This window comes from Lutjanus erythropterus, chromosome 3 (assembly GCF_056507025.1).
Source record: "Lutjanus erythropterus isolate fLutEry1 chromosome 3, fLutEry1.hap2, whole genome shotgun sequence".
NCBI lineage: Eukaryota > Metazoa > Chordata > Actinopteri > Lutjaniformes > Lutjanidae > Lutjanus > Lutjanus erythropterus.
This window is the reverse complement of record NC_139319.1, coordinates 37,395,585-37,406,519: the sequence shown is the minus strand read 5'-3', so window position 1 is coordinate 37,406,519 and position 10,935 is coordinate 37,395,585. Positions and strand designations below refer to the sequence as shown.

General features: G+C 41.1%; 1 protein-coding gene across 1 annotated transcript; it reads left to right on the top strand.

Moving 5' to 3' along the window:
- The first annotated feature begins 88 nt into the window (after positions 1-88).
- Positions 89-10,689, top strand: dcaf15 (DDB1 and CUL4 associated factor 15). Its single transcript, XM_084716049.1, has 13 exons — positions 89-240; positions 2,854-2,951; positions 3,186-3,324; positions 3,484-3,590; positions 3,844-3,989; positions 4,100-4,261; positions 5,048-5,674; positions 5,770-5,861; positions 6,036-6,158; positions 6,382-6,464; positions 6,567-6,671; positions 6,783-6,898; positions 9,857-10,689. Exons 1-13 carry the CDS (start codon positions 145-147, stop codon positions 9,910-9,912), a joined length of 1,950 nt encoding a protein of 649 aa, XP_084572175.1. The 5' UTR covers positions 89-144; the 3' UTR covers positions 9,913-10,689.
- Positions 10,690-10,935: the final 246 nt, after the last annotated feature.

Here is a 10,935-nt window from a genome sequence, read left to right as displayed (position 1 = left end):
AGGATGTCACCTCTGTTGTCGTGCCCTACCTTTGTTTTGGTTCTGATGGATGAGTCCACCGGCCAGTGAGGGCAGTCACGTGCGGTCCGTGGACCAACCAGAACGCGCCTCACTGGAACGAGGGACAGCACAGTTCAGTGGGAGATGGCGCCCAGCTCGAAATCCGAAAAGGACGATAGCAAACAAAAAGCTCAACGGAAACATAAAGACCATGTCGTGAAGCTTCTTATGCGTGGGAAGGTAGGCGTGAATCCACGAAACATGTCATAAAACACGACAAGAGTGGTTCAGAAATGATGTGAGGCTGCATCAGTGGAAACCGTGTTTTCAGCAGCCTCTGTGGCTACGTTAGCTAACTGCTAACCAGCTTGGAGGCTAACTAACGTCTGACGGCAGGCAGGTGGCTAATTAGTTAATGCTACAAAGTATGAAAGCATTCAGTGTCTCCTGTCTTCAAGCAGTTGTTCCCGGTATTTGTCTCTCTGGGTGTGGTTTGCTAACAGGCCTATAGACCTCTGAATGTGAATAAACTGTTAGCATGCTAGCTATTAAAGCCACTGGCAAACACCTTTATATTGTGACCTGAAAGCTCAAGCGGCGTTAGCTTCAGCTAATCCACAGCAGCAACATGTAACGTTACTCTGCAGCTCATAAATGCATCTTCAAACCCCGAATCCAGCGTTGATCATTGAACCATCTGATCTGATATTATAAACATCTGGTCTGCTGTGTGTGCTCAAGCCTTTTAAATACCGTTAATACTGATGCTTTTGAATGAAGCTGAATATCCAGTGTAGTTTGTTCTATGTTGAACAGTCACCACTGAAAATGATTTTCTATTACAGTTCCTCTCAAGCACTTTGGCTCTCTCTCTTTTTAAAATAGTCTTATACCTTCTAAAACAGGGACACTCAACTACTTTGCTAGGGAACAATTTTACAAAATAACAGGATGCCAGGGGGGCAGTTAATAAACAAATTTAAAGGGGTAGTTCACTCCAAAATAAAAATTCAGTCATTATCTACTCACCCTCTTGCTGATCGAAGGTCGAGTTTAGTTTTTCAGTCCATGAAACACTGGTGGAGTTTAACAGGCAAACAGTGTTGCAGAAACTCTCAAACAGTGTAAGTGAAAGGTAACCTGTTTTCAGGCATAAAAAAAAACTAACAAAAAACATAAAAAAAACCTCCATACTGCTCATTTGGTGTAATCCAAGTCTCCCAAAGCCCCAGCATGCAGTTCACTTCCACATGCACATCTTCACACCACACACCCAGCTCAGATGGTGTGCACGTGTGAACATGGCTCCAAGCTAAGGCTCTACAGTAAAGATTTAGGCCAAAAACATGGTGTAAATGACATCTTTCAAGTCAACATGGCATATTGGGGCTTTAGGAGACTTGGATTTTAAGAAAATTACTGCTCACAGTTTTTTTCTCTTCTTTCTTTACACATTTGTCATAATGATCAGGAAGACAATTAATTGTAGTGTTGAAGGAATCTCATTTGGCTCCTCTTCACATGATCGTCACTGAGCAGTCATTGCAAATAGCAACTCTGCTATCCTTTTCAGACATTTACAAAAAACCTATCCACACCTCACACCATATGTGCATAATTAACGAATCATCTTGTTGGCAGAAATATTGGCATTTCTGGGAGCCCCTGTAGCTCAGTTGGTAGACCTTTCTTCCCATGTATTAAGGTTATTAGCCTTCTGCAGCTGCCATGGGTCTGATTCTAGCCTGTGGCCCTTTACTGTGTGTCAGTAAGGCCCTCTGTCTCTCTCCCCTTTTATTTCTTCTCTATAGCTGACCTCACAAGGCACAAAAGCACAAAAAATTATAAAAGAGAAAAAAGAAGAAAGAAATACCGGCATTTTGAGCCAATACAGATGTTGTGCTGATAATATCATGCATCCCTAGTCTAACCTTAAGGCACTTTGCACAGTCTGAAAGGCCATCACACAGAGATCAGCTTTCTGTTACTAAAGGCCTCATTTATTCTATCAAAACTACCATATCTGTATTTCTTTTGTTTGAAAAACAGTAAAAGCAATTTATTTTCATTGCTAATTAGAAAATAGTTGGAGGGCCACCCAGCACACTACTGGGGGCCAGACTTGGCCTGCGGCACACAAGTTGAGTGTCACTGTTCTAGATTGTAAGTGTAATTTCATATCCTGATTATAGTGATGTAAATTATCATGGTTATCAATATTATCATGGCTTTGTTAAAATGTGCTGAAAATGTTTTATATCGGAAACAAATTTACAAGGTATCATGTCCTTTGTGATGTCAGTGTTTTCACTGATGCAAAAAAGAAAAAAAAAATGTTGCTGCCGCACCTGCGTCTGGGAGACTGTTGCTAACTTTGCTTGATGCTGGACAGTATTTACTTTGCGTTTTTCAGAGCACAGTAATCAAACACTGCCAGTATGATAATTAAAATTTGAAACTATACTACTAATCGTCAGTAATTTTATCACCATTTATCATGAAGGTGATTATCGTTTCATCCATATTCTTTTTCATTCATGTACATGACTTAAGCCTCTTCTTTACCCTCTTCTTTACCCCATTTAGGGGCATGAAGTGTGCACCAGAGCTCACCATCTCATTCATTCTTTTGCACATATGTCGCAAAACATCTGCAGTTTGCTTGCATGAATGAAGAGCAAATCTGTGGTGATCAACAAACTAATTGTTCCAAAATTTGAATGTGTTGCTATCAAAAAAGTAATTCTCATTCAAGAATTGAGTCAAAGCAAAGAAAAAAAAATGTAACATTGCAAATCCTATATGACAAGTTTTCATGCTTGTTTATTTTGATGTCTCCTGCTTGTTCTGCAGCTGTCAGGACAGTTTTCCCAGCGCCTGTTCAGGAAGCTGCCACCTCGAGTGTGCGTCCCATTAAAGAACATCGTCAGCGAGGAGTTCCTGAGAGCAGGGTCAGTGTTTACTGAATAGGTTTGCCAAAAAGCAACTTGTTCTATGCAGTGGACTGCAGTATACATTGTTTAGCTCACTGAGAGTCACTATCTGTACCAGTACTCATCTGATGTATTGGACTGGTGCATCTGTATCTGCTAATGACCGTCATGCTCAGACTGAAGATTCACCATGTGTAATACTGTTCAGGGTAAGACATCTGTGACAGTGGTGTGTCCCATTTTTGGTTCTAGACATATCTTTCTTGGCTTCACCAAGTGTGGCCGCTACGTTCTGTCCTACACCAGCGACTGTGGAGAAGATGATGATTTCTCTTTCTATACCTACCATCTCTACTGGTGGGAGTTCAACCTGCACAGTAGACTCAAACAGGTAAAGGAAATGAAAAGCTCTCACTGAAATCATATTGTATTCCATACCACAGGCCTAACTAGATGTAATTCCAAATCCTCCTGTGAGAATTATAACAGGAGAACTTAGATAATCCAAATTAATGTATAGATATCTGTCTCATGTGCTTTTTCTCTTCAGGTCCATCATGTACGTCTGTTCGCAGGAGAGGAAATCTACAGTGACCTGTACCTGACGGTGTGTGAATGGCCGAATGACCACTCCAAAATTGTCATCTTTGGCTTCAAGTAAGAAATACGAAACGCATTCCTCAGCAGCCGTATGGAGCAGATTCAGTTTAAGCTAGAATTCTGTTTTTTCAGTGTGGGTAATGATGTTCGTATGGGTGCTACAAATCTTTGAAAACACTTGAATTTTAAGCTTGTTAGCTTTTTACATCAAGAAATACACCTTGAAAATGTTTAAAAATTACCCGAATTTAACTGTGGACAAAATGCAGGAACCTTGTGATAATAAGTCACGTGTTGTTCTCCCTGCCAGCACTCGCAGTTCAAGCTCCGTTCTGATGAACTTAATGATGAGTGATGAAAACAACAGAGACATCTACATCACCATTGCCTCCATGCCCCCTCCTAAACCTTGCTCGCACTGCTGCCCAGTTCCCTCAGCTTCCACCATACGCACAGGTAAAAAAAAACACACACACACACACACACACACACACACACACACATTATTTACTGTTTCCACAGCCTCCATCTCTCTCTGATATGACTTTCTCCTCTTCTCTCATCAGGAAGTGGCGAGTGTCTGGAGCATGGCTATGTGCTCAACAGCAGGTACCAGGTTGTGTACCCGTTCCCCACGTTCCAGCCAGCTTTTCAGTTGAAGAAGGACCAGGTCATCCTGCTAAACACTAGCTACTCCCTGGTGGCCTGCGGCATCTCACTCTGCCCAGGTAATACACCTACACCAATTTTACAATGAGGACATTTCCTCATCCTTGTCTGTGTCTTATGATAATTAAATCATATGATCATATGTTAGATTTTGTCTTCAGATAGGATGGACAACATACTTACTCAATTATATTAATAGGTTTTCTATGTAGTGACTCCCCAGAACCCACAGAGGGGCAGTTGAGTGGGTCTCAAAAAAAGAGATTTAAAAAAACAACAACATTATATTATATTTAAGAGACAGTTCACTTCAAAATCAAGAATACGTGTTTTCCTCTTACCTGTAGTGCTATTTATCCATTTATATTGTTTTGGTGTGAGTTGATGAGTTTTGGAGATATCAGCCGTAAAGTCGTCTGCCCTCCTCCTGATATAAAGGAACAAGATGGCATGTGTGGTCCTCAAAGTGCCAAAAAACATTTGAAATATTCCTTTGCAGTAGTATTGTGCATGTCTGTAATTGTAATAACCCAGAATTCCATGTGCTTTGTACATGTATGAACATGACCCATTAAATACTATAAACCTACACCTTGGTTAATAGTGCTTAAAATTAGTAGCGCTGTGACACAATAAATGTAAAACAGGTGTTCTTTTTTATTACGGTGCTAAGTTAATTAAGAATCAGAGGCGGTATATCTGAAATAAACATGTAAGGGCCCATGCTGATTAGTTGTGGGCCCTAATGCAGCTGTTTTACTCACATCTATAGTAGTTCCACTGCTGGGTTGAGTTTGATTTCAGCATTAGGTTGTTTTTCAGCTCCCTCCCTTTGTCTCTTGCAGGTAAGCAGGGCCAGTCATCGCAGATCCTTTATACAAAGGGAGCAGCTCTGTCAAGTCAAGCCTCCGCTGCGTTTTCCTCTCCTCCTCCTCCTCCTCTCTCCTCCTCCTCCTCTTCCTTGCTACCTCAGGGATCTCCCGAAAGCCGACTGCCACCTAGCAGACCCGCTCCAGTTCCCTCATCTCCTAGCCAGTCGCAAGCAGCCGTGCGGGCCCGTGAGTTCGCAGCCGACCTGTTCAGGCGGGCACAGGCTGGAGGAGGAGGGGGGAAAGAAAATGAAGGCCAAGCAGAAAGGAGAACAGCTGATGGCGGTGAAAAAGAGGCAGCGCAGATACCAGGAGACAAAGGGATAATTGCAGAGAGGAGGAGAGAGGAGGGGGATCTTAGAGAGAGGAGGGAGGAAGAGAGACGGACTAGTTTAACACAAGCGTCAACGTCAGCCGGGAGCCACAGTTTGCCACAGTGCTCTGAGCAAGTGATGTCTCCTGCCTCCTCTTCTTCATCACCGTCATCCCCTTCGACCCCATCCTCATCGCAGGAGGCTGGCCCCAGCGAGCCAGGATATGTCAACTACTCACGCCTGCACTACCGCCTCCAACAGCCAGGGGCAGCAGAACAGAACACAGGAGGTGAGAGAAAGAGGAGGATAACACGAGGTGAACGCGTACGTTAAAAAAGTCTAACACTGCTGATGAGCACTTGTCCTCTCTGTTTGTCTCTCCAGGTTATGAAGACGATAAAGTTCAGCTTCCTTTCACAGTCACTGACCTAAAAGGACGGAACCTGCAGCTGGTCACCGGGGCACACAATGGACAGGTGTGTGTTTGTACCTGTGTGTAGTGGCTGTGAACTTAGAAATGTTTTAGTCAATATAGCAAAGATTGAGGAAAGTATAACTTCAGCTAACTGGACGTCCGTATGAAAGTGTAGGATTTTCCCTAAAAATAAATGTTTACATGTTTGAATGTGTGTGTGTGTTCTCCCTTGCAGAGTGTGTGTGTGGAGCAGTTGACTCTAGACTTTGAGTATCTTATCAATGAGGTGATCAGGAGCGATGCTGCCTGGGCCCCTCAGTTCTGCTCCTTCAGCGACTACGATGTTGTGATATTAGAGGTCAGCACACATATACACACACGCACACACACAGTCTGCACTGTCTGCACCAAAGTGAAACTATATCAGTTGCCAGCTCAGGTGTGTGTTGCCGAGTTGAGGCACTGTAACCTGTGATTCTGTCCATATTAGAACCATGTTTCAATACCCAACCCTACATTTGACCTGGATAATAATATGTGTGTGTGTGTGTGTGTGTGTCTGTGTGTATGATGTGTGTCAGGTGTGTCCTGAAACCAACACTGTGATGATCAACATTGGTCTGCTGTTACTGGCCTTCTCCAACTCAGATGAGGAGCACTGCAGGTACTTGTACTGAGATAAACCCAAACCCTCTTCAGCTCCCAGCTGCCCCTTTCTTCTGTCCCCACTTAGTTTGCTCTTCATTATTTTTGTTTTTGTTCGCAGGCCGAATACGTACCATTCCAACCTGCAGGTCAGCTGGGACCTAAACACTGGTGTGTGTTGCACCGTGGGTGTAGGTGACCTCACAGAGGTCAAGGGACAGACCAGGTGAAGAACTGCTGCCACACACACACACACACACACACACACACCCCTACACACCTATATCTCTGTTTTTGACAGAGTGTTAAAGGTGTTCATCTTTCCCTCTCCTGTCAGTGGGTCAGTGTGGAGTTCTTACAGGAAGTCCTGTGTCAACACGGTGATGAAGTGGTTGGTTCCTGAGAGCAGCTCCCGCTACATTAACCGGATGACCAACGAAGCTCTACACAAAGGTGAGTTCTGCGGCACTCATTTCTGATATTTAACACAGAAAGATGAGTCAGAGGTCAAACTTCTAGTGTCCAGATGTGTAGCAGCTGGGCAGTCTTTGTAAAGCTCTGTTAAAAGTTGAATACAAACATAAATGTCACCAAAAAGGTCGGAAAAACTGCTATACAGCTTGATCTTGTTTGCTAGTCAGCATATGATGAATATACTGACACAGATTTACTTATGAAAATTTGACAATTAAATGAACATATACTTTGATACGTCACAGTCTTGTTTGCCTGACTTAGAGCCCACTTTATATGCCATGTGCCAGTAGGTTACCAGTAATGGATTACATTTAGGCTGGTTTGCACTAACAAGAATGTTGAATTGAATGATTAAATCCTGGTTTAACTTTAAATTTTTAAACTTTATACTTTTAAATTAAAGGAGAAGTGTGTGATTTCCAGTGGCATCTAGTGTTCAAACCTTAGATTGCAACTAAGATGATTTACCCCGACACTGCCCCTCTCTCACCAAGAGTACGGTGGCCGTCAGCGGACAAAATGGCGAGCGAAAGCTATCTCACAACAAACTACAATTATGTGTGTAGGATGAATTACCTGTCCAGCAGAAAACACGCAACCTCGGCGTCACTGTGAAAACGTTTGTCCTCCATCAGCGATTTCCATCGTGTAAACGCTATGCCGATGTTGATTTGTGTTTTTGCCGTTTCCTGTCATGCTTGCGTTTACTTTCTTCGCGTCTCTGCTTCTTGGATGACGGGGATTCACTGTCCGCTGCTTTTTGTTCTGGTACAGTGTATGTATGATCCTCCATTTGTCAAAACTGTGCCAGTCAAGGTTCACAACGCTAAATGGTCTGCCAGCAATCACCCGCGTCTATCCTCCCCGTCTACTTCCGTGTTTACACTGCGGTGTCTACGTAAGGTCGCCATGGCCTTCCCAAGACTCACTATTAGTGCAGTTTGTCCGCTCTGCGCTGCCGTAGACGGCGCAGGATGATGATCTCTGTAAGTCGACCCGCCCGTATGTAACTATAAATGGCTATTTCTAAAGTAACGGGAACATATAGATTATGAGTTTACGTTGATTGATAATAATAAATAACATACTTATATATAATATATCTCATTTATGTACATAAATTCCTGTAATTATTACACACTGGTCCTTTAAGATTACATCTAAACCCCAGTTTACTTTTTACTCTAAACCTACATCAAATTAAATTTTGTCATACCAAAACTTTAAACCCCAATTTAAAATGTTATCCAGTATTAACATTCAACTTTCTCTTGATGAGGTCTTACTCTTAAAATAGATGGACTGAGCAAAATAATCAAGTTCCTGAAAGAAATTTAAGGGACAGACTCGACCCAAGTGAAGTTTATGATTCATCTCTTCTTTCTTTCACTCCAGTTGATCTGTTACAACAGTCTGCCAGCAGCTCCCACACAGTCTCTTTTATTCCTTACTGTGCTGTTTATTTCATCTTCTGTTTTTTTCTCAAAACAGGAGAAATCAGGGCTTTTCTGGCTAACTACATTTTTAATTTAAAAAAAAAATTGCTAACATTTAGTTAAATTATTACAATACAATATTAAATAAATACAAATTATAATAATAACATACAATTATTTTAGCAAATAATGTAGCATTTCTTTAACCTTATGGCTGGCTATCAAATAATGCAACGTTTTAACTTTCTAGCTATCTAGCAAAAAATATAGCTAATTATAATTCTACTTCAGATTTCCTAAACTGAGACTAGTTTTTAATTATGCAACAGATCGCTGCTTAATTTTAAATCTGGATTTACTCATTTTAAACCTAGTTTTGCTAAAAAAAAAAAATCTTTGTTTGTGCAACCTCATCTTAGGCTTGTTAAAGCAAGAAAAGCACCTGTATGATGACGAGTCTGTTTTACTGAGTCATGCAGGAGGACTTTGTCACCGCAGACAGTCTGACTCTCCCAGTAGGAAAAGCACAGGTGTTACTCATAATTAACAATGGCTCTGTTAATTACTGTTATGACAGTGTGACAGTGAGCCAGCATGCTCAATTTACTTTATTTGAGATGTCACAGCAGTAAAAGCACAGGCGTAAATAATAAAATCAACAACGGCTTAATTCCAATAAGCTATTTTTGTGCATGCTGGCTTACTGTCACATTGTCATGGTATACAACGGTAATGCTAACACCTGTTTTTACTACTGTGACACATCAAAATGTCTACTGTGAACGGGGACTAACCAGGACCCTGACAACAAGTCAGCTCATTTTTATTATTTATACCTCTGCTTTTCCTCTTCTGACAAGTCACAGTGTCTTCAGTGAAAAAAGAGATCCAGTATGGATGATACCAGGTGCTGTGGAATTACTAACTGGTTACTTTGGATCAATTTAGCTGTAGTATTTACTATCAGTGCTAGTTGAAGTTTCATTAATTTGAGCAGCACAGTTTTTTATTGCAGTAGCGTAACTTCTCAGGAGCTAGTACTGTGTGACACTGGTGTAATGCAGAATTTACAATAAGATTTTACTTTCCCACTCTGGAGGCAAATAAACATGTTTGCAAAATGTGTTTTTGTTTTTAACGGGCAGCCTGCTGGGACAAATTGACACTATGTTTTTTCCACAAATTTTTCCAAAATATGAGGCTCATTGTGGACTGATAGAGAGGTTTAGTTTGGACTAAAATAAGGAACGGATAAATGTCCAAATGGTGAGTAATAAACATTTAACTGACAAATAGTTTATTTGCATAAAGGGCAGGGAAATGTTATCTGATCACACGTGGTCACTTGATGTGCAGTGTAATAACAGGTGTGAACTCACGTATTTAAAGTTGTGATAACCATACCAGTTTACACCAGGTGTGAACAGGCTCTTTGATTTGTGTTTGTGCAGAAGAGCGTGGATTCTAATTCAAACGTTGCTCATCTTCTCACCTGCAGGCTCGTCCCTGCAAGTGCTGGCAGACAGCGACAGATGCACCTGGATTGTATTATGAAGAAAGAAGACGACCACAAGTGTCAAAGCAACAGAAACAAAAGCACACACGCAGAAACACAACGACACGGCCTCGTCTCAGCAAAGCTGCACACGTCCAGTGACTGCGCTTTTGTAACGTGTTAAAACAGGTGTCAAATTGAAACTGAACAAAGAACGCTCCAAATTAAATATTGTAAAGATGAAGTTTCTTAGGTGGTGTGTGTTTAATTTTACAGGATTCATCTTTTTTGTAATTGTGTACTGTATCACTGCAGCCACCAAAACCAAGAGCTGGACTGAACGAAGATTTTGTTTTTATGTTTTTGTTTTTATACATAAAGGCGTACTGTTATTGTAATGTGAGTGCTTTACCGTGTGTGTGTGTGTGTGTGTGTGAGTGAACGTATGCAACATCTTCACCTGTGTGATGTTCACAAGGGTGTTTGACCCCGAGAATAATTGTGTTCATGTGTGAATATGTGCATGTTTAATATGTATGTTAACATTTGACAGATTCTGCTGCTTCTGAAGTTTGTTCTCAAGTTTGTTTCCTCAGCTGGCCTCTGGACCAGTTCAGTCCAGCTGTGCTGATTCATACAGCTGCAGTATTTAAAGTGAGACAAATTGAACACAGTGCTGCATCACTTGACTCTTTTTTTCAAAGCTGTCATGGAAGAAGGAGAGGGTTGTTGGAGTCGCCTGCTCGGCAGGTTGACATCACGCTGTATGTGTACTAGAATGGAAGTCAGACTTTGTTTTATTGGAATATTTTGTTAAAATAAAATGTTCAAACGTTTGTGTTTGTCAAACTCAAACTCCTAAGTTTCAGAATAAGCTCAAAAATGTTTTGCTGACCTATAATCTTTTAAAAGTCATAGTATTTATGATATAATGTTTTAATCATTTACTTTTCTTCTTTAGATAAACTTGAATCTTTGAATTCTGTATTTCAAAAAAATGTTCACCAGATATATCATTATTTAGGTCCCTAAAAAATTAAATTTAATAACCATTATTCACTTTCACTTCAGTGAGTTTACTC